At 39.7% G+C, this 24,496-nt stretch overlaps 1 protein-coding gene across 1 annotated transcript; it reads left to right on the top strand.

Annotated features, from left to right (window-relative positions):
* Positions 1–17,919: 17,919 nt before the first annotated feature.
* Positions 17,920–21,252, top strand: Il22 (interleukin 22). The gene is made up of 5 exons (XM_004650079.2): positions 17,920–18,105; positions 18,494–18,559; positions 18,674–18,817; positions 19,691–19,756; positions 21,175–21,252. The coding sequence occupies exons 1-5, from the start codon at positions 17,920–17,922 to the stop codon at positions 21,250–21,252; spliced, it is 540 nt and encodes a 179-aa protein (XP_004650136.2).
* Positions 21,253–24,496: the final 3,244 nt, after the last annotated feature.

Below are 24,496 nucleotides of genomic sequence, written 5' to 3'. Positions count from 1 at the left end.
GCCATATGCACAAGGAGGCACATGCGTCTGGAGTTCGTTTGCAGTGGCTGGAGGCCTGGGTACACCCATTCTCTTTTCTACTCTGTCTCTTCCTCTCTCTCTCTCTCAAATAAATAAATAAAATATTTTTAAAAAGTATTTTTTGATGTTGAGGGCAAGATGTAGGGCTTCCACCTCCTGAGACCTGGGATTAAGGTATGTACAATCATGCCAGATTTTTGTGGTGATAAGGATGGAACCCAGGGCATCATGAGTGCTAGGAAAGCACTGTACCAATTGAACCACAAAGTAAGTTTGAGGTCATCCTGGGATATATGAGATTCTGCCTTAAAAATGAAAAGCAGGGCTGGAGAGATGGCTCAGCAATTAAGGTGCTTGCCAGGAAAGTCTGACGATCTGAATCCAATTCCCCAGGACCCACATAAAGCAGAGGTACAGTGGCACATGCGTCTTGAGTTTGGTTGCAATGGCTAGAGGCCCTGGTGTGCCCATTCTCTCTCTCTCTCTCTCTGCCAGGTGTGATGCTGTATGCCTTTAATCCCAGTACTCAGGAGGCTGAGGTAGGAGGATCACTGTGAATTTGAGGCCAGCATGGTACTAACTCTGGGTCAGCTTGGGCTACAGTGAGACCCTCCTTCAGAAAAAAACAAAACAACAACAAAAAAACAATATATTTTTGATGCTGAGGAGGACGCTCTCTGTGGTTGCTCTTCTACTGGGGAAATATTGCAACTCTAGCCTAGGGGTCAGTGCAAGAGCACCAGGGCTGGTAGAACAGGAGACCAGCCCTGGAGAAAACTGCATGTGGCTGTCCTGCAGTTACACCCAGTGTGCCCTGAGACAAAACACAGATTGTGGCCAGTGGGTAACTTGGGTATCTGGGGGCAGAGATGCCTGCCATTTGGTAGAGGTGGAAAACTTGATCGAGACACAGAGGCATCATCCTTTATGACTCAGAAACAGACTCTCCTACCCACCCGCCCCCCACCAGCCTGATCTTACCCAACAGACAGAGCCCTATGGCCACCTTGGCCACATGATGCAGCCTTGAGCCCTCACGAAGTGAGGAAGTGGGAAGCTGGCTTCTCCTCTCCTGTGCTTTCTAGTCTTTTCAATCTATCTCTGTTTCTAATATAAGGAGAAAGTTTTCTATGTAAAAAAAAAAAAAATCTTCCATGCTCAGAGTATTTACTAGAATTGTAGAAAGAAGCAAATGAAAGCGGAGCTGCCTGTGTCTTCTGCTCTGATGGAGCTGGCTGGCTAGTTGGGGAAACAGAGAAGCAATCAGAATTCTAGTTGAATTAAATTAAATTCAAAATATGAAATATTTATTTTTTTGAGATAGTAGGAGAGGGGAAGACAGAGAGAGAGAGAGAGAGAGAGAGAGAGAATGGGTGCTCCAGGGCCTTTAGACACTGCAAATGAAGTTCAGACACATGTGCCACTTTATACATCCGGCTTACATGGGCTCTGGGGAATCTAACCTGAGTCCTTAGGCTTCACAGGCAAGTGCCTTAACTGATAAGCCATCTCTCTAGCTCCACATTAAATTTAATTTTAATTCAATTTGTCCAATATGATGATGGGAGTAACCACAAGATACTATGAACCTTAGAAGCAGTATATTCTCATGGTTTCTAGGTAAGCCTGCTTGCTAACCAAGTATGCCCTCACCCAAACCTGGACAGTTGAAATTCTGTAAATGAAGGCATAGCTCTGAGAGAGCTCCTTGAATTGAAAAAAGAAAAAAAAAAAACAACCCTTCATTTGTCTTGGATTTGTCATTGTGTAGCAGTGTGACTTGGAGAAAGTTATGTCACCTTTCCAAGCTTAGCATGTCTCATCTATAGAATCGGAATAACATGATTTGATAGGTGGTTACAAAGATCAAATGAGATAAACCTATGGGGGAGCTTGAAAACTATGGGTGCAATCTGTTTTGTGATTTATGACAGTATGACTATAAATCAGATTAAAAAGTGGCAGCTGGCAAGACAAATGAAGAGACACTAGTGAAATATGGAGAGGAAGAGATGACGGTTCTCCAAACACCCTTGTTTTATTCCATCATGTGTTTGCATCAAGAAAGTTCTAATTGCAGACAATAGTTATTTAGAAATGCAAGTAACTGACCTTAGTGTTAATGGGAGAATGGAAAGCAAGGTTAGAAGGCGTGTGGTCCTGTCAGTGTTACAGCTGTGACCGCAGATAAAACCTCCTTTCCTTCTGACAGTCCCAAAGGATGTGGTGCAGTTTCAGAAGCCCAGCAGGGCCCGGACATTTCTCAGCCAGGAGGAGAAAATCAGATTCAGTGTTCAAGATGATGCCCACTGGGAAGAAATTTCCCTCAACCCTCCTGGTGCCTGAAAGTAGACGTTTCAGCAGAGCCAGTTACTGGGATAAGGGAGAAGACACCCACACTAGAGTGAGGTGGAGGGGTTTACCTGAGAGAGCAAGAAAGGTTAGGCCTAAAGTCATCTGCAGGCAGGAACATGGCCATGGTCATGTCCTTGATGCTTTTGTATCAAGCTCTGCCTTGAGGTAAAATAAAATCAGTCATAAATCACTCTCCATGTGCTTCTCTGTAGGCAGTGTGGGCAGCTGGAGAGTGGGCACCGAAGCAGCAGAGTGTTCATGACTCATTTCCAGTCTCTGATGAGAAACAGTAAAGTTTGTTTTTTTTTTTTTTTTTTTTTCTGTACATGATCTTGCTCAGGCTGTGTGAAGAAGTTGTCAGAGCAGGTAGCAGAAGGCAAAAGAATCTTTGCCAACCAAGGTTGTGGGTTTTGCTAGGTTCTCTGGCTTAGCTGCACAGTTCTTCTCTATGAGAGCAGAATTCAAACCCAGTGTCTTTCTCAGTCCCACGCAAGGTCACTTCGTCCTTTCCGCATTCTCGCGCTGCGTGGGGAAGCAGTCTTTACCGTCTGTCTGCAGTGGCTCTGCACCTCCAGCTCTGTGGGCGAGGGAGGGGCGAGAGAGGGGCCTCCCGGGGCAGGAAGAGGTCCTCTGGGCTGTCGCTTCATTCCTCCTGGGATCCGAGTTCAGGAAGGAGGTAGCTGGGGCGGAGCACTGGGGCTGCTCCAGCTATTGCCAGTTTGGTGATTTTGTCTTTAAATTGGACCAAACACCTCCTCCCCGCCTGAATCAGCATGGGTCTTTTTCTCCCAGTGGCTTTGGCTTTCTCAGGGATCTCCATAAACCATCTGTGCTACCTGGATGAACCTTTTTTTTTTTTTTTTTCTTTTTTGCCAGATCTTTTGAGCTGATCTCCAGCACTGTCTGGGACTGATGGCATTAATCAGCTCTTGCTGCTCCTGTCATGATGGTAGCTGGTGTCTGTCCTGTTCATGTGTCAGCTTCCATTCCCTTGCCCTTCCTTCTCCTCCATTACCCTCCTTCCATGTACTAGTGATTGAACTCAGGGCCTTACACATGTTAGGCAAGGACCGCTGAGCTACCTCTCTAACCATCCAGCTGTCTTTGTGGCAGATGGCTTTATCAAAGCTTCTGCCTTCTTCAACAGCCCATCATATCAACTCTAGACTCCTGAGCCTGGTGCTCAGAGATGCTCGTGGCTTTCTCTTACCCTTTCTACCCACTCTTCTTTGCCCTCACTCTCCAGCATGTACAATCCATTTTAATTCTACCAATCATTTCTTTTTCTACCACTATCCAAGCTATTTTATTTTGCCTTATCTCACAAAATCTTCCTTTCCTTCTTTCATTTGTTCTAATTACTAAGAACATTTACTTTTTTTTTTTTTTAGAGAGAGAGAGAGGCAGAATTGGCATGCCGAGCTCAGCCGCTGCAATTGAACTCCAGACGCTTGTGCCACCTAGTGGGCATGGACAACCATGCACTTGCTTCACCTTGGTGTGTCTGGCTAATGTGGGATCTGGAGAGTCAAACATGGGTCCGTAGGCTTTGCAGGCAAGAGCCTTAACTGCTAAGCCATCTCTCCAGGCCAACATTTACATTTTATTCAGATCCAATGACCTTCTGGAAGTCTTGAATGTGCTTTCAATATCAATTTCTAATGAGGTGCCTTTTGGGGGGTAGTGTTTTCAATTCCATGGTAACATAATTTACTTATTTATAGTTCATTTGTACTTGAGGGGTAATACCACATAGAAAAAGTGCCTATTTTCTCTTTGAATAATTATCATGTCCATAATACTTTGGGAGCTCCAAGCAGAAAACATGCCTTCCTTATTCATCTGCATGCTCCTCATGCAGGAACCCAGCAGTCGAATTGAAAATGTTATTGGGTGAATTATATTTTTATGTTCCTTATGTTGTAGTTGCTTTAAATTCCTCAAAGTCAGAAAGCACCAGACACAGGGCAGATTCTCATTAGTATTGCAGTGTATACAATAACAAAGTGAGGGCTGGAGAGATAGCTCAGCGGTTAAGCGCTTGCCTATGAAGCCTAAGGACCCCAGTTCAGGGCTTGATTCCCTAGGACCCACGTTAGCCAGATGCACAAGGGGGCGCATGCGTCTGGAGTTGTTTGCAGTGGCTGGAGTCCCTGGCGCGTCCATTCTCTCTCTGTCTCTTTCTGCCTCTTTCTCCCTCTGTCTGTTGCTCCCCAAAAAATAAAATTAAAACAAAAACAAAGTGAGAGTGGAGATGCTGGATATGATGAGGGTCGAGGTGAGCTTAATTTAGCATGAGGAGGGCCCTCTGAAGAGAACAAGTGCACCCTAGTTTAACGTGACCTAGGAGGAGAATCTTAACCAGACAGTGGAGGCCAACTCGGGTCACTTCCTGCCAGGTACAGAAGGGGAAACGGAAGCCCTGGAGGTTTTAGCACGAATCAGAGAAAGGGAGACATCTGAAAAGCTTTCGTGGATTCTGAGGAATCACTTCACAGGCATTTATTGAAGTATGAAATACATTCAGAACAGTAAATAAAAATGTATAGTTAATAACATTTTTTTGGCAAATACACCTATATAACTAGCCAGATAAAGAAATGTAACATCCCTAACATTGCAGAAACGCTTTCTTCTTCATTCCTGGGTCACCTCACTTCCAGAGGTGACTATCTTTATGACTTCCAACATAATAGACCAGTTTTGCTAGTTTTTAGAAAAAGAGTATTTTTATGTGTGTGTGTGTAATGAGGGGTTTGGGTGTGTGATGAGGTGTGTGTGGTATAGGCACACATAAGTGTCCCTGTGCTGGTGCCCCATCGCCTCGCCTGCCTCATGCGGAACTCACGTGAGGTAGCTGAGTGAAAAGTTGCTTGTTCAGCTCCATCACTCTTGAGCCTGGTTTCATTTTTGAGTCCAAGTCTTTTTATTTATTTATTTTTAGCTGTTTCAGGAGCTTTTGGGGCTCTCCTGGGTTATTGCTCCCGTGCGGGTCTGGGGGTTACAGCGTGTGTGGTCATGCCCAGCTATTTCGCGTGAGATCTGGAGACTGGAACTCTGCTGTCTCCGCCCTGCTCAGCCTTCACTTTTGCTCAGGAAGCACAGCAAACCGCCGCACCGTCTCTCCAGCACTTGCCTGCTTCCTGAGTGCTACGTGAGCTTTACTACAAGGTTCAAATTTTTCTGTTTAGCTTTTTTTATTCAACATTTGTTTACAAGATTCATCTCTCTAGTTATAAGTAGAAATATCATCTAGATTGTCATTGCTATAGAATTCTAATATAGAACCACGCAACACTTTTAATCCATTTTCATGTTTGGCCTACTGTGAACAATGGTGTTATGCATTTTCTGTACATGTCACTTGGTAACCAAACTCATTTCTGCTGAGTGTGTGGCTAGAAACAAATAGTTTTTCATAGAGTGTGCATCTGTACTACCTTAGGGGATATTGCAAAACCTTTTCTTTAAAAAAAAATTGGGAGGCTGGAGAGATGGCTTAGCAGTTAAGGTGCTGTCCTGCAAAGCCTAAGGATCCATGTTTGATTCCCCAGTACCCATGAAAGCCAGATGCACAAGGTGACTTATTTGTTTGCAGTGGCTGGAGGCCCTGGAATGCCCATTCTCTCTCTCTATCTGCCTCTCTCTCTCTCTCTCAAATAAATAAATAAATAAAAGCTTTTTATTGACTATATCCGTACATATACACAATGAGCCCTGATCATAATCCCTTCCCACTACCCTCCACTGAAACCCTTCTTTCCAACTTCTCTAACCAAAAGTGAAAACAGCATGAATATATGGGCATGGACAGAAATATCCATTTAATGAAACAATGGTAGTGGCTTCCCTCCAGGGCTTATGACCTCCTCAGCCATAGATTTTTTTCTTTTTATTTTTCTTCTTTTTTTTTTTTTGGTTTTTTGAGGTAGGGTCTTGCTCAAGCCCAGGCTGACCTGGAATTCACTATGTAGTCTCAGGGTGGTCTCGAACCCACAGCGATCCTCCTACCTCTGCCTCCCAAGTGCTGGGATTAAAAGTGTGCACCACCCTGCTCAGCCTCCAGCCATAGATTTTTGACTAGGTGTTCAGTACCAGGCATGAATTCTCTCCCATGTAATGGTCTTAAACTCCAATCAGAGAGCAGTTGATATCCCCATAACAGACACGCCACCATTGCACCATTTGGCACATGCAAGAAGAATTTCTGACTAATCTGAAGTTTCTTGAGCTTTCTGTTTTAGGCAGTGCTTTAAGAAGTCTATACAGATTTTCAACAATTCTACAAGGTCGGAAGCACGATTATCCCTCCCCCCCTTTTTTTTTTAAAAAAAAATAAAGCAATGAGGGACCTCAGCAAAGACCATGCAGTTCATAGGAGGCTGAGTCAGGACCCAGATCTAGGTAGACTTATGGCAGAGCTTTGTGCTTTCGATGGCTGGCTCTCTGCAACTGCAAATATGACGTAAACCGTACATTACCCATAGACTTTATACTTTCACTATAAGTGTAAGCCTTTCTTAATGTGGGGCTCAGGCTGCTCCTCACCTGGAATCTGAAGGAGAGACAAACCACAGAGGAGTAAAGTGGGAGAGGTAGTTGGGTGCAATGACACTGGTTGCTGAAGTAGAACACCTGAAATCAACTCTGGATTTCTCCTGATGATTCTGTGGCTTTGGGTGGGTCACAAGCAAATTTCACTCTCTTCAGTCATAAAGAAGGAGAAAAATATTTTCTTCTAGAGAGGGGCTGTGATGACAAGAGCAGATAAGGGGCTGACGGTTATCATTTCAATAAATGTTCATTTTCTCTTCAATTAAGAGAAGGGTTATTAAATGTCCACTGGACACCCAGTATTAAGCAATCAGCCTAATAAATGGAATAAACTAGGAACAGGATAAAGGCCTCTACTCTATTCACTCATTCACTGCAGTGCTAGAATGTTTAGTTAGAGTGACATGATAAGAAATAAAAGGGATAAAAATAGAAAAGAAAGAAGTGAAGTTCTCCCTATGTGAAGATGACATGACCCTGTACTTGAAAGATTCTAAAGACTCAGGTAGCAAACTTAGATCTGGTAAGCGCTTCCAGCACACTGCAAATCTGACACACCCAATAAGTAGCTTTCCTATATAGATCAATAATGAACTTGCTGAGAAAGAAATCAGGAACACATTTCAATTCAAAACAGCCTGAAAAAAATACCCAGGAATAAATATAACTAGTCAAGTAAAAGACGTCTAACAGTGAAAATTTCAAAACACTGAGGAAAAGTTGAAGACATTAGAAGGTAGAATGATAGTCCATGTTTCTGAATTGGCAGAATTAATGTTGTGAAAAAAGCTATTCTAGTGAAAGTGATCTATAGATTCGATGCAGTCCTCATCAAAATTTCAGTAATGTTCACATAAATAGAAAAAGACCCTAAATTTTATATGTAAGTACAAAAGACCCAGAAAACCAAAACAATCCTAAGTAAAAAAGAACAATAGGAGATGTATCACAATATCTGATCTACAGAGCCACACTAATAGAAACTGTAAGCTACTGGCATCAAATGACATGTAGACCAATGGAGTAGAATAGAGGATCCAGAAATAAAATCTAACAGCTAGAGACACCCAGTCTTTGACAAACGTGACACAATATTCTAATGGAGACAAAAGACAGCCTCTTAGAATTGGTGCCGGTAAGACTGGATATCCACATGTAGAAGACTGAAACCGGATCTGTCTCCTTACCCTGTATACACAACCCAAAGAATTGAAACTTCTGGAGGAAAACATGGGAAAAAATACCTCACACGGAAAAGGACTTTCAGGGTAGAACTTTAATAGCCAAGGAAATAATAGCCAGAATTGACAATTGCAGTGGTATGAAATTAGAAAGCTTCCACACAGCAGAAGAAACAATACCAGAGTGAAGAGATAGTCTACACAAAGAGAGAAAATGTTTGGCAGCTATTAACCTGACAAAGAATTAATAGCTGGTATGTAGATAAAGAACTCAGGAGATTAAGTCCACCCTCCAACAACCAAAGACTAACAATTTGATCAAATAAACTGAAAAGAAGTGCAAAATCCAAAAATATATGAAAAATGTTTACGATTATTACTCACCAGAAGAATGCAAATCAAACTTACATTGAAATTCCATCTTACCTCAGTCAGAAAGTGAAGAAATCAAACACCACCACATTCTGGAGAGGATGTGGAGGGGAAGGGAACCCTTTTAAACTGTTGGTAGGAATGAAATTAGTGCTGAAACTGTGGAAATCAGAATGGAGATTCCCTAAGCAACAAAAAGCAGAACTATCATATGATCCAGCTATACTACCCCTAGGCATATTCCTGAAGGAATCAAAGTCAATATACTCAGAAATACCTATATACCCATGTTCTTCATGTACGGCTCATAATACTCAGGATATAGAATTAGTTTGGGTGTCAAGAGATGAATGAGAAAGAAAATGTGATGGAGATGTATAACAGAGTGGTATTCAGACATAAAGGACAAAGGCCTGCCATTTGCAGGGAAATGGAAGGCACTGGAGCCCATCATGTTAAATGAAATAAGTCAAACTAAGAAAGACAAGTATTTCCTCTCATGTGTGAAATTTGAACATAAATTGTGTCTTCAAAGCAGACTGAGAAAAGAATCAGTGGGGAGAAAAGGAGAAGGTAATGGGATATAGTGAATAAGATCAGAGTACATGACATACACACACGCACACATACATACATGCATACATGTGTTCTCATAATGAAGCCCATTATTTTGTTTAATGAATAGATGCTGACAAAAGTATACTTCACAAGCCATTGAAGTCATCTGTGCTTATGATTCAATTATCCAACTTCTGACTGTACCAGTTACACAAAGTGTCTGCTCTGAGGAGTTGATGTTATAGTAAATGAATGAGTAAATGAATCACCAGTACACATTGCTACTTACTGGAATCCAGTACCCTGTGCATAGTTTTTTGTGTCTGCTCCATTTCCTAGGTAAATCTTACGCAGGTATCACCTCTCATCTCTATGCATTCACAAGCTGTATAGTTTATTTGTTTATGTGCATGTGTGCGCGTGCACACCCACACATATGCTATGACCTCTTACCACTACCAACTGAACTCCTAATTTTTGTATCAATTTTTGGGTTCAGCTTTACATGTGTGGCTGGGGAATTGAACCTGGGTCAGTAGTCTTTGCAAGTAAGCTCCTTGAACTACTGAGCCATCTCCCTAGCCCCTGTACAGTTTCATAGATTATTCCACTTGTTTATGACTATATTATTTATTGTAAGTTGTTGCAGTCAGGTTTGAATTGCTGTCAGAAAATACCTGACCAAGAAGAGCAGCTTGTGGGGAAAAGGGTTATTTTGGCTTACAGACTCAAGGGGAAGCTCTGACGGCAGGGAAAAATGATGGCATGAGCAGAGGGTGGACATTACCTCCTGGCCAACATCAGATGGATAACAACAGCAGGAGAGTGTGCCAAACACTGGCAAGGGGAAACTGGCTATAACACCCATAAGCTCACCCCCAACAATACACTGCCTCCAGGAGGCATTAATTCCCAAACTTTCATCAGCTGGGAACCTAGCATTCAGAACACCTAAGTTTATGGGGACACCTGAATCAAGCCACCACCTAAGTCCTTCCTTTTTAGCCTGTACTAGAAGCACTATTTCCATATAGTTCTGAAAATTGGTCTCCCTCAACTTATCCCCATACTTCTTCATTCTCTAAAGGGTAACTAATTAACTACAAGTTGAGCATTCTTTCAATAAAATCTGAAATATAAAGTGTTTCAAAATCTGAAACTTTTTGAGTGTGAACATGATGCTATAGGTAGAAAATTCCACATCTTACCTGAGGAAGGTGGGATAGGTCACAGTACTATTTAGTGCCTGTACACTAAATATATTGAGTTAAATTATCTTTAGGCCGTTTATGGTGCACACCTGTATTTCTAACACTTAGGAGATTGAGGCAGAAGGATTTTGTCCACATAGTGAGAGTCTGTCACAAAAACAAAATGAAACAACAACAGAAACCCCCCAAACTCAAATTAAAAAACAATCCTTCCCAAGGTCCCCAAAATTCAATAAAACAAATGACTGTCAGGCTATGTGTATAAGGTATATATGAAATATCCATGAATTTCTGTCTATATTTGGGTCTCATCACATATATGTTCAGCTATTTAAAATGTGTAACCTATAATATAAGTACAGTTTAAGTTCCAATTTTTTAATCAATATTAAGGCAGAGCTGCTTTTCTTTTCTTAAAAGCAAGTCTATTCCAGATTAAACCTAAAGTTGATACCACACACTGATTACTTACTTTTGTATTTTTAAAGTACTAAATGTGGATCTATAAACCCCTCTGGTAAACCATTCCAACTGTAGTAAAATAAATACTAGTTAAATAGAAGAAATGCTATTAGCTTACTTTATGTGGTTATAAAAATCTACAAGTAATGACAGAATTGTCTTTCCTTTTAAACATGTGACATTTTGGACTGTCCCTGATTCAAAGTGACATCTTACCCAAAGTATTTCAAATGAATAATGCTTTCTTTTATTAATAGCACTCTTTGAATAAAGACAAATAAAAGGGAAAAGAGCTTTTTCTGTGGACTTATCTTTGTGACGTTTTAATACCAATTCATGTCAGAATTGTAATGCTATTTTAATTAATCATATTTTCAAAAGTTTCATATAGTTTTGAGAATATAAGAAATGTTTAGTGTACTCATTCACAATTTACTCCTCAGAGATCTAGAAAAATGACACCAAGATCCATACAATTTTAAATGTGAATTTTTTAGTTTTTAAAAATAGTATGAATACCTATGACCGTTTCCTCTTTCTATAGGCTGTCTTTTATCTGATTTGAACAATTTGCTGTGCTGTGCAGCTTTTTAATTTCATGAAATCACATTGTCAATTCTTCACTTTATTTCTTGACCTATTACAGCCTTCTTTAGAAGCAGTAAGACTGTCTAACAGAGCGGCTTGCACACACCTGTGCAATGGTGGCACACAGCCTATGCAGATAATCAATGGCTCTTGATTGGATATGAGGCCTCATCAGTGGGAGAGAATTCACACTGGGCACTGAGAGCCAAGTCAGAATCCCATAAATAAGATGATCATAGACTCCAAAGAGAAGCTCCCATTAGTCTCTGGCTAAGGAGAGTGGCTATGCTCACCAAAAATCGCTTAAGTAAGTATGCTTATTCCCCTTAATCTATGCTGCTCTCACTTTTCTTTACAGATGGCAGCAAAAACTGGATAGAATCAAAATCCATCAACACAACAAGAAAACATAGCCGGCTACCTAGCATGAGATGAGCCACCTCTATCACCTCTGCCAGGACCCAGGAGACATTACCGATAAAGTGGCAATGCAAACATAAGTGTTGCTCTCACTGCTAGCCAGGCATCCAGCTCCAGGGAGAAGGCAATGACACTGACGACACTCAGAACTCATCAAAGCAGAAATTCAGAGGCTTCAGAGAGCTCAACAGTGAAGTAATCTTATAACACATCTTCCAAGGATCAGAAAATATTGAGGAAGAAGGAGCAGAAAGATTGTAAGAGCCACTTGGTGGGAAGGAGTATCTTGAGGCACTGTCTGCCCCCACCCCCATACACTCATGACACTATGCTAAATACCAATAACTATGAAAAGGAGTGACCTCAGTGGAATGGGGGTTGGTGAGAGGGAATATAAAAGTATAACCTGATTGGGATATGAACAATATATAATTTTTTCATATAATGCTCTAATGTTCATACAATTTCGAGAGATAAAAGCAAATGTAAGATATGATTCTGTTGCTTTTTATTATTATTTATTTATTTGAAAGGGATAGAGACAGCAAGGTACAGAAAGAAAGAGACAGAATTCAAGAGTTCATCAGGGCCTCCTGCCACTGCAAATGAACTCCAGGTTCATGCAGCATTTTGTGCACCTGGTTTTATGTGGGTACTGGGGAACTGATCCAGGCTATCAAGTTTTGCAAGCAAGTGTCTTTAACCTTTGCATCATCTCAGCCCATATGTCCTATTATTTTATTTTATTTTGTTTTGTTTTTTGAGGTAGGGTCTCACTCTAGCTCAGGCTACCTGGAGTTCACTATGTAGTCTCAGAGTGGCCTTAGACTCATGGTGATCCTCCTACCTCTGCCTCCCAAGTGCTGGGATTAAAGGCATGCATTACCACACTGGGCCATATACCCAATTTTTATTAGTCAGAACAATATACAAGAGACAACCTGGGTGGACCTAAAGAATTCTAAAATGCAGGCAAAGGGCAGATGTTCTGAAGTCCATGTCAAATTCTATTTGTAAAAGAGCAATTTGAGTAAATGATAATTTATTCCTCCTTTAAACTGAGCCCATAACTCAGAATTCCTATATAGAGGACAGTAGATTCACCTTTATTCTAACATACTTCCATGTGTAGAATTTACCTTTTAAGATGAGATGCAGTGATCATTTCACGATCTAGTCCAAGGAAGAATGAACACATTGTTATGGTGGACCAGTGTCTGTTGGCAGGGAGAGATGGACATGTAAGGAGTTTGTAGGACCACCAGGGCCAGCTTAGAGCAGTAAGAGAGGAGTTCATGCTTAGAAATCTCACTCTCCAGGTTTTGTTCTTCAGCATCCACTTCTGTACATTGGTCTTCAAAGAAGGATTTGCTTTTTTGTTGTTTTTAAATTCTCAGGAGGTCAGAATTCCAGTGGGCCTCTTCTCTAGCCCAGTTGGTACTCAATCACCCTCCTATAAGATATCCAAGAATTATCTCTTCCTCAGGGAGAACATTTTTGTAGAAATATGGCCAATGCTCTTACTTAGAATGAAATAATCTTACAAAAATGTTAGTTACCTCCTAACATATGGAGAACCTAATAAAATTTCTGCTGCATTTTTATAGGAACCTGACAAATGGATTACAAAGTTAATATAACATATATGAAAGGACCATGAAGTGCTAAGTCAGATCTGGAAAAGTAGATCAGAGAAAGTTAACTTTCCTGTCCAGATATACATTGTTGTAGAAATGACTCAAAAACAGAAAACATGAATAAATAAACCACTGGAACAAAATAAGTCACAGATAACTGTATTCATATATGGGAAATCTACATTTGATAAAGGACTTGTTGTTTTGTGGTGTGTAGTGGGAAAACTGGTTCACTATTTGGAGAAAAATAAAACTGGATTTCTTATTTTCCATAATCATAAAATGCATTCAAGACCTAATTGTGAAAAGTAAAAGCATTAAATACATAGGTGATAAGATCGAAGGCTATCTTTGTGAACCATGGATGGAGAAAGATTTTAGAAAAGAAATTCAGGACAAGCAAGTACCACAGAATCAAAGGTGATGTCTTTGATAACAATCCAAATTAAATTTTTTGTTCAACAAAGGCCAACTAGACAAAGTAAATAGGACAAAAGTTGGGAGAAGAGTTTATCAGGTCTATAATCACATGGGGAGCAATATAAACAGTGAGCTCTTATAAATTAACAAAAGCAAAAGACTAAAATCCACTAGAAAAATGGGCAACTAATGCAAAGGTCAGTTTGCAAAGACGAGAACCCCAGTGAATTCAAGTGTATGAAGAGAAACGAAAGTTAGAGCAATACTGAGGATACCATTTTATATTTCTGAAGGCTGGTGAACTAAAATATGTAAATGGATAATCAAATGGAAATGATTTCCTCACTTATATGAGAATGCAGATGAACACTATCTTTTCAGAGAGTGATTTGTAGTATTTGTAAAAGTTGATAAACTTACCCTGCGGTGGACCCACTCGCAAGAAATCCATTTAAAATGATGGGCGAGCTTGCTTAGTGCAGCAGTCTACACTGTAAGTAATTGGAGGCAGTTTAGGTGTCTGTTACTGGAGAAATGAATGAAGTGAATGCCAAGCTGGAAGCAGAGGCTACACACACCTGCATGGATAGATTGCAAGACCATAGGCTGAGTGAAAAAAGTAAGAAAGAGAACCAAAACATCAAGAAACGAAACAACAATACTACTAAATATCACTGCTAATTTAGTTAGTTTTATATGTGCATAATCCAAAATGCATATTCAACACACACACACACACACACACACACACACACACACACACACTCTCCCCCCACTCACATGTGGGGACTTGTATGGAATAGTGATCATTTATGTTGTTATAAGAAATGTGATGATCACAAATATTTTCAAAAATCTTCCTTGTGTTAGAGATATGTATTTTAAAGAATGCATTTCCAGTTGCGAGTTTTCAAACATCAGGTAGAGTTGGGAGGTAAGTTCCTCTATTTAGTCAACAAATACTTCATCATCTGTTATATGTCAAGCACTACTCTAGGTGCTAGGGATGGCAAGGTGAGTGAGAGCAAAAACTAACCTTTTGGTTGGGGATTTGGTTAGCCCTTTTTATCACAAGTCCAGGTGAAGTGTTGCACAGATCCAAGATCAATCAAGAATATAGTCTTATGGGGCCTGGAACATGAAAAGAAATGAAAGTATGATCCTTTATCTGGGGTTGCTATGGAGAAAATGTGAAAATCACAAGGAAACCACTCAAGAGAATGTCTGCTGTGACCTGAAATAACTCAGTACGCGTCCATCTCCAGCTGTTCTCTTATAGGAGCATCTCTATGTCACATCACCATTCTTTCCAAAGAGCAAATATTTTTGATACTCTTCCTATAGTTGTTCAGAAATCTACATCCAAGCTCAGATTAGAAGTACATTTTAGTGAGTTTTAGTCAAGCTCATGAAGCCCCCAAGATCTTAGCACTATCCTGGTAGTGGCTGGTCTTTTGGGGGAAAGAAGAAATGGGAGATATATTTTTGCTAGTAAATAATGCTTTGTAATCTGCTGCATTTTATTTTTGTTTCACAACTATTTATTGTCCATTCACAGCAAATAATGAAGCCTGTAATTAGGATTGGGTCAAACTCCAACCTTAGAAGAGCAATAAAGACAAATTACAGTAGAATTTTTTAAATCCATAAATATTGTATATTTACTCAATAGGCTTTTTATCAGACCCCTTCTATGGACATAACTCTATTGAAAGTGTTAGAATTACAAAGACAAAAGAGATAGAGATTTTCTTCAAAAACATATAATTCAATGTCAGAACTGGTTTTCCCATCTAAACAAAGTTATGTTGCTAGTCAGCCTTCAAGGCAAACCAACCAAAGCCTATTTAATCCACAGAATAGTTAAAGTCTAGTTCTAATATTATTTTACACAGAGTTTGGTGCAGAAAAATCCATACTTTATACAATATGAAATCAGTTATGGAAGAATTTCCTCATTTTTTTTCCCTGGGCTCATGAACAACCCTAAGAAAATGCCAAGACTTGCTTAGATTTTTTTTTAATCTAGAAAAATATTTTATTTTTAAATTTATGAACAAATATTGTTTACATTGAGGTGTGTGTTCCATATGCATTTCTGGTTATACCTGTATGTAGCCTTCTAATGCCTACTGTGACTTAAGTGGTATAGATGTTTTATTTAACAAGAATGATTCTCTTTCTTACATGATGTTTTGATAATTGATACACTGTGGAATGACTACCCTGAGCTAACATCAGCATTAACACACTTACTCATTATTTGTATAGTGAAAACATGTGAAATCTATGTCTTGAACAAGTTTCAAGTATACATTACACTGTCAATAGCCATAGTCACTATGTTGTGCAGTAGACCTCTTGGGCATATTCTTTCTTTTAAGTGAAATTTTCAGTCCTTTGACTAACATCTTCCTAGCCTCTTGCCTCTAGTCCCTGATGACCACCTTTTTACTCCTTATATGAGCTCCATGTTTTTAGATCCCACCTGTAAGTGAAATCTTCTGGTTTTATTCACTATCACCTTCTCTAGTGAATCTTTCTCCTGAGGTTGCTTCCAAATACTCCATGTTCTCATGCTGTTTTAACTCTTTGCATATGCATGTCTTTCAGGTCTGTGCTATTCCTAACATGGTCAAGATTCTATAGCTTTTTAAGTTTCTTCAGCAAGTCCTTTAATACCCCTGATTTTAATTAGTAGTGAGAGAAAAAATCCTCTCAAGCTAATTTCCACTATTTTGTATTCCTTCCCCCTGGAAATAGATACTTGTATCTTGATAGCTGTTTTTGTTCCCTGGTTCTCTTCCTTTGGAGGGTTTTTAATCCAGTTTTTAGGTGTTATTTAGGATTCAAGGTATTCATAAAATTTTAAATTTAATCTCACAGTCTTTTCTTCTAATACCTATTTCTATACTAAAAGTTATTACAAATTACTTAAAATAGTATTTTGAGATTTATGTGTGATTTAGAGTTAGTATAGCTAAGATTTTAAAATGAATTGCTATACTCATGGTATTCTTTTATTAAAGAAACACATGTTAAGGGCTGGAGGGATGGTTTAGCGTCTAAGGTGTTTGTCTGCAAAGTCAAAGGACCCAGGTTTGATTCCCCAGAACCCATATTAGCCAGATGCATAAGGGGGTGCAAGCGTCTGGAATTCATTTTCAGTGGCTGGAGGCCCTGGTGTGCCCATTCTCTCACTCTCTTTCTCTGTCAAATCAATAAAAAAAAATATTTGCTTAAAAAATACATGCTAAAATATTGATTACATTAGTCACCATTGATATCTACAAACTTAAATTGATACTGGTTATGATTCTATGAATAAAAACTTTATGTTTTTATCTCCCACAATTGTTATAATCATTTTAAAAATAGTCTCAGAATAGAAAAAAAATAACAGTGAGTAGGTTAGCCAAATACCACTATCTTTAAAGCATTAGTTTACAATTCAGGTTGTTATAAATATGAGAAAAACATATTTTGAAAATCGGAATGATCTCTAAGTTTCCATCATGATTTATTGAAAGCAGAGGATATAGGACATGAGTCCTTTATTTCTGGTCACTTCTAAAGAGATAAGAATCTATGAAGCTGTAGGAAAATGAGTCCACGACCAAAAATGCTTTCTCAGTTACTAGAGAAGATCAAAGGATATTACACTAAGTTGGAATCCACTTTGATAAAGCCATTGTTTTCTTTGAAAACCATGTAGAGCATAGAAGATTTCTGGGATTTACCTGTAAAAGCACCCTCTGGGCTCTGATCGTGACGTTTTAGGGAAATCTTCGCATCTCACGGTGGGAAGAATAGGAGGTGGCGCTTTGTGGCCTCCTATGGTGGTTAGGTAGTTCTCAGAAGACAGTAATGGAAATTAGATAATTGCTGATGTCATATTTTTTCACCATACAAAAAACCTTGGTGTCCTCCTCGCTATAAAAGCAGTGGCTCCTACCTTTCCCATCACAAGCGCAATCACCGAAACAGGTAAGTGTTTCAACCAGCTGGTACAAGCCAATTCATGCTTGTCATGACACTATTTGACTAATTTGTTTCCTTCAGGTTGTTTTTGTCTCTTGTTCTCTTGATCCCAGGTTCTCCACTCTTTGTTGTCCGTTGCTCAAGTGTGACTTGTCTAGAATGGCCTCCCTGCAGAAGTCTGTGAGCTCTTCCCTTAAGGGGACTCTGGCCACCAGCTGCCTGCTTCTTATTGCCCTGTGGGCACACAATGGAGCTGCACTGCCCATCACTTCCCACTGCAAGCTGGACGAGTCCAACTTCCAGACACCCTACATCACCAACCGCACCTTCATGCTGGCCAACGAAGTATGCTTCCGTCTCTTGCTTTTTCTCATCATAGCTCATTGGGACTCACGTAGTTATTATCATTCTCTTTAAAGCACCTCTAAGGTCTTTAGAAACCTATTAATTCCCTGGGTACAGAAATTTCTTTCCCTTCAGAGGATCTGATCTTAATCAGAACACCCTCCTTCAATTTTGGCTTTTAGTTTTACCCAAATACATTGAGTTTTATCCAAAGAGGAGTCATTTGGGTGCCCCTCTGATGGTTAATTTCCCCTTCATTTCTCTGTGCATTTTTCTAAATACTGGCTCACATTTGACTTCTCTGGGGGAAGGGAAAGGCATCCAGCTCCGCATACAGACTTTTCTTTTACCTCAGTGTTCAGGCACTCAGTCTTTCCTTCTTTTCCAGGCTAGTCTTGCGGATAACAACACAGACGTCCGTCTCATTGGTGGTAGCCTGTTCCAAGGAGTCAATGTAAGCCATCACCATGGCGAGCAGAGCTGGAGTACACCCTTAGCTAGTTGGAGTGGTGGGTGGGTCTTCTGGATGTCCACTAATGCGGCCCCTGCCGCTTCCCCTCTGCCGTAGGTGCGAGAGCAATGCTATCTGATGAAACAGGTGCTCAACTTCACCCTGGAAGAAGTGCTGCTCCCAGAGCTGGGCAGATTCCAGCCCTACATGCAGCAAGTGGTGCCCTTCCTAGTCTCGCTCAGCCACAAGCTCAGCTCATGTGTAAGTCCTTCTCTCAGCCACAGTATGGGCTCTTGGCTGCCTTTCTCCCTTCTTTCTCCCACTTAGAGTCTGTTGTCCAACCCTGTCTCCTCCCCCTCCAGCGACAATGTCACCAGGACTCTTTGGAAATCAATCACCAAGTAGATGGTTTTGCTTTAATTGAGTCACATTTTGAGTTCATGGTGAAGTCTCATTAATTTACCTGTGGAAGCAATGCAACTTCAGTTGCACATGACAAAGATGATGGGAATTGTAAGAGAGAAGAGCCTAGATGTGATAGTGGATCTACTGAGTGTTAAGTAGCTGGAGGGAAGGAATGGCAACGAGAGAAAGTGGAAGGAAAAGAGGGAAAGAGTGAGGCCTAATGTTGGTGGGTGGGCAAAACCTGCTCTCCCCTTGATGTCATGGCATGTGATAAAATAGAGTGTAAGAACTTGATGCCTTTAAACTCTTGAAACCATGACACATGTCCACGAGGAGTACACAGAGTGAAGAGGGATGCAGTATTTACTGTGGAGGACCTACTTTTCATGTAAGATGTTTTATGCTCATTTCTTTTTTCTGATGAGGTACAGTTAAGTTGTGTCCCTCATAGATTTGGCACAAAGCATGCCATTCTTGCCACAAAGAGAAACCTCAGTTGGATTTTTCAAAAACAAGGAGAAGTCTCTGTAAGGGAAATACCTGGATTTTTGGTGTCCAAGAGAATGCAAAAGCTCAGAGAATCTAGGTCGCTGGTGAATTTAGGTCATTGTGGGTAAGATTACTGAATGCTTCCATTCCAGGTGAACTGTCATGTGCTCAGATGAGCACTGAAGTATTATGCTTTGGCACAGCAAGATTCAAATAGTTACTTTTGTTTTCATTTCGTAGCATGTCATGGGCGATGACCAGCATATCCAGAGGAATGTACAAACGCTAAAGGACACTGTGAAAATGGTACTATTTGTAAATATTACCAATGTTGTAATAATGCTGTATTTGTTTGCTTTTATTTGTTTTCCCCCAACTGTGCAACATTTTACTTGATTCTCCTATGATAAGATTGACTACCTAGCCACGTGCGTATATAGCTGTGGCTATATCCCTACCTATAAGTTAATTTCCAAATTTTCAAGTCACAAAATTAGAGAAGTAGCAGGGAACTTATGCCATTTAGTCTTACTCTCTGATGCTCTGGGGATGGCCAGGGGCAGAGCCAGTGCTAGAATGCAGCACTCCTTTATAGGCAAGCACTTACCCAGCAATCATATGTATTAGTTTTAGTGTTTTTGTTAGGGAAAATTGGTCCCTATTGACTCATGTAAATCTAAAGAAATACTTGTTGAAAACCAGTGATGTATCTGGTTACAAGTTTACTTAATGTGATTTAGAAAATCCTTAATTTGATGCTCCAAAACATGGCAAAACCAACATAAAACAATACCAAAAGATTTTGACTTGCATACAAGATGAATTTCTGGAATCATGGATGTTTGTATTTTTAATGATCATAACAGAGAGCTATTGATTTGAGTTTAAAAGCAAGAGTGGACAAGGCTCAATTTATTTTACACAGTTTCAAAGCAAGTGAAAAATCTAAGACATAGATTTGTTATAGCGAAATGGAAGCGTGACTTGGAAATCCTCTTTCCTTCCTTTCTATAGTTTCTTTCTTCACATTTCAACAACTCTTTGTTGAGCATCTTTCTGATGTGAGCTCGTTGAAATAGTCAAGTACCACGCTATGTGTCAAGATAAGCCATGACAGGTGGCACTCAGGACCTCCAGGTCCCAGCATGGCTTCCATCTGCTTGATCTGGTTAGGAGTCAGACAACTCTACCTGGCCTTCCTGCAACCCCCACTTAATTTCTAAAATTTAGTTTTATTTATTATTTTGAGTTTTCAAGGTTCGGGTCTTGCTCTAGCCCAGACTGATCTGCAATTCACTCTGAAGTCTTGGGGTGGCCTTGAACTCATGGTGTTTCTCTTACTTTAGCTTCCCAAGTGCCAGGATTAAAGGTGTGCACCACCATTCCCAGTCTTAAATTTATTTTAATTTACAAATAGTTGTATAATTTAAGGAATACAATAAAAGATTCAAGCAGTCTAGTTAGCATATCTTTCAACAGCTTCATTAGTGTGGCATGCTATTGAGAGTCAAGCCTATTTCAGTTCAGACAGTCATGACTGTAAGGTCTTTGGCAAATCTTACTATGCTCAAGTTACTAGACACTATTGTTAGGAAGTTTTTAGGAAAAGACTGAAACTTGGGTTTCTGGGCCTGCAAGCTCATTGTACTAACTCCCTCTAAGTTGTTCCTCTTTAGAAAACATAGAATACATGCTCAAATAAGTTTTTATTCTTATTTTTTCAGCTTGGAGAAAATGGAAAGATCAAAGCCATTGGGGAAGTGTACTTGCTGTTTAGGGCTCTGAGAGACAGCTGCGTTTGATGAAGAAAAGCCAGAAAATGATTCACTAACCCTTCTTGTCTCTTAAGAATAATATTTCTGAAGAGTTTTTAAAATTTTAATTTTATCTTTTCACTAAAAGGAAAATAGGAAGCTAAACTCCACCATCATGAGAGGGGTTCACATGAACCTCTGCTCAGCTTAAAAAGGAAAGAAAGCCATAAGTTTACTGACAACATTTTATTATAACTGATGTATTATATGATAGAAAACTGATCTATATGTTTTTTAAAAAACTTATTTTCACAAGATTTCTTCCTAGTCCTTTAGAAGAAAAATTTCTAGATAACGTTATTTCTATAACCAATACATGTATTTATAAATTTATTTATTATAAACATGCATTTTATTTATATCATTTTATTGATATGGTTTATTTATAGAAATATTTGATATTGCTACTTGAGTGTAAGGCTAGTGATATTTATGATATTATGGAAATATGCTCTCTTTGACATTAATAAACACATGGATATCACAAATCTTATACCTTTGTGAGCTTTCCTTTACTATTATCATCATCATCCAATTCTTCTGACTTTCTTCTTGACACTAGAGAAGGAGGTAGCTATCAGTGTTATATTGGTAATGGTGGCCTCAAAGGCCATGTGTTAGAAGGATCCACAAGATAGCCTGTTGAGAAGTGTTGCAGTTTCAGCTATGCTCAGTCACAGGCCCAAATAGAGTTGCGTCAATTGACCATGGGCCTTCAAAACTGGAATCAAGATCAATGTTTTCTTGTTATAAGTTGATTACTTCTGATATTTGTTAAAACAATAGAAAGCTGACTCACATCTATCCCCATTTTACACATAAGGAAGCTGAATGGTGACATATTAAATATTTTATAATTTTATTGGACATTTATTGAGGCAGATTTATCTTATTTTGAGGCTCTCTTCTTCTTTGCCTATATCAATTTTTTATGCTAACTGGAATGTAATTCTGGGGAAAAAGGTGAAACATTGAATGTAGCCTATCTACAGAGTTAGCAGCTTATAGATTAAATAGGGGAGTGGTGTTGCTGGCAAGAAATACATGTGGCCCTCCTTGTGGTAAAGAACTATTTCAGTTCTATGTTACCTCTATCACATTTTAGTCTACTGTAAAGACAGCGAGAAGTGGGCATGTGTGAGAACTGCAGCTCCCTTGTGGATAAAATGGAGTTCAAGCCCTATGCTGTCCTTTCTCATACAGTTTATCGGTGCCTGTTCTTATGCACCCTCTGTTACCCTAACATTAGCATATAAGCTCCATAAGGAAGAAGCTTTGTCTGTATGGTGTTGAGCACCAAAACTCATGGTATAAACTCAGCACTCATATAGACATGTGGAAAATTAAGCGAATGGTCAAAGTGGAATAATAACTTAGTGTATCACCTGGTGAAGAATAATAAAGAAAGATGAAGTGAGGTCACGGAAGCCTAATGATAGGAAGAAATGGCGAGGAGGCCATTTTTGATATGGCAGCCAGGTAGGTCTTTCTGAGGCAGTAGCGCTTGGGCAGAAACCTGAATGGAGAGAGGGAAGGATTATAAAATACTTAAGGGAAGGTCATTCTGACACAGGTGACAAGAAGTACAAAATTTCATGGGCAGGAGCATGACTGATGTGTGACAGATCAGCATGGCAGCTGCATGGCTGAAGAAAAAGGTCAGAAGTGGGCAGGTAGGAGGTGCAGATCAGGATGAGAGCTGTGGATATGATGCGTAGCATGAGAAACTACTGAGGAAAACAGAAGCATGCTCAGTCTAAGGTTTCATTTTCTATGTTTCCTTGGCTGTTGAATTGTAAACAAATAGTATGACATTTCAAACCCACTAGTGTAATTCAGTAGAGACATAGTAGTGGCTTAAGGAGTTATTGAGGGAATGAGAAGACAACCATATTTTAGAGTTAAAGTAAAGGAATTTTGACATGTTCAATGTGGTTTCTGGGTATTTGAAAGCCAAGGTTCATTCTAGCAGCTTTCAGATGATGTCTGACTTCATATAAATGTTGTTGAAAGTCTAAGTAAAATTTCTTAAATATTCTTCCACTTATGGCTCAGTTTTTAAAGTTTGACCAAAAATAAGTACAATTCAATTTTTACTAAAATTATTGCACTGGGACTCATGTGGAAGGAGAAAGGCAAATATCTTAACCATCAAGCAAACATCAAACACCTGCAGCTCAAGTCTGATCTCATAACCAGTGACTGGCAGTCTCTGTATTTTCCAATTCTGCCCCTCCAGCTAGACTGAATATCCAGGAAAACCTTCCATTCCAGGCCAACAGTGCACTCCATGGTAGCCCTTGCACAGTCCTGGTGTGTTGAAAACACTTTAGTGTCTCCACTGAAAACCACAGTCCATATTCTAACAGCTTTGTCCGCATTCAGGGTCATCACACCCTGCCTCATGCTGAATCTCAGCATTGGCTTTTATAACTATGTGTAACTCATGACCACTCCACATATTTTTATGCTTTCAAACTCAATACCAAGTGTGCAAAACACAGCCATATTCATAATTCAGGGACAAAATAAATTATGACCTTGAAGAGCATGATCCTTCTTAGATTTCTTCTCAAAAGAGTGTGCATTTCTACCATTCAGTCTTTCTGGGGTGGGATCATCTCAGGCATTCTCTCCATTGTTTTAATGTAAAGTAGTTAAATTGTCTTTCTTCAGAATGCTGATTTTTTTTCACAATAGCATACAGTAATTTTAAGCTTGCTTGAGTTTTTCCAACTGAAGCTTAAACCTCTCAGTCCCATATCTTCAGGCAATCACACCAGTCCACTACAAATGTAACTTTGATCAAACTCTCTGGAACTGGCCAGCAGAACACAGCCAACCCTTATGCCAGTAGCCCAGTTTCTGCAGTCTTTCCTTCCCTGTAGAATGGTCATAAGCCAAGCCTCCAAATGCAACTTTCTCTTCACCTTAGCATATTCAAACTCTCATCAGAATAGTTAATAATACTTGGCTTACTGCTCTAGAAAGCATCTTCAGTTGCAAGTACCAAGTTTCCCATTCCTCCAGCACACAGGTTCCAAAAGACCAAAATCTACATGGTCAGATTCATCATGCAACAACTCTATTGCTTTCCTCAGTACCAATTCTGTAGCAGACAGTCTTAGGTTACTGGGATGAAACTCCAGACCAGACACAGTTTATGGGAGGAAGAAGGGATTTATTTGAAGCCTTCAGATCAAGGGGAACTTCTGTTATGGCAGAAGAAGCT

This window comes from Jaculus jaculus, chromosome 6 (genome assembly GCF_020740685.1).
Source record: "Jaculus jaculus isolate mJacJac1 chromosome 6, mJacJac1.mat.Y.cur, whole genome shotgun sequence".
Taxonomy (NCBI): Eukaryota; Metazoa; Chordata; class Mammalia; order Rodentia; family Dipodidae; genus Jaculus; species Jaculus jaculus.
This window is presented reverse-complemented; position numbering and strand designations above follow the sequence as displayed.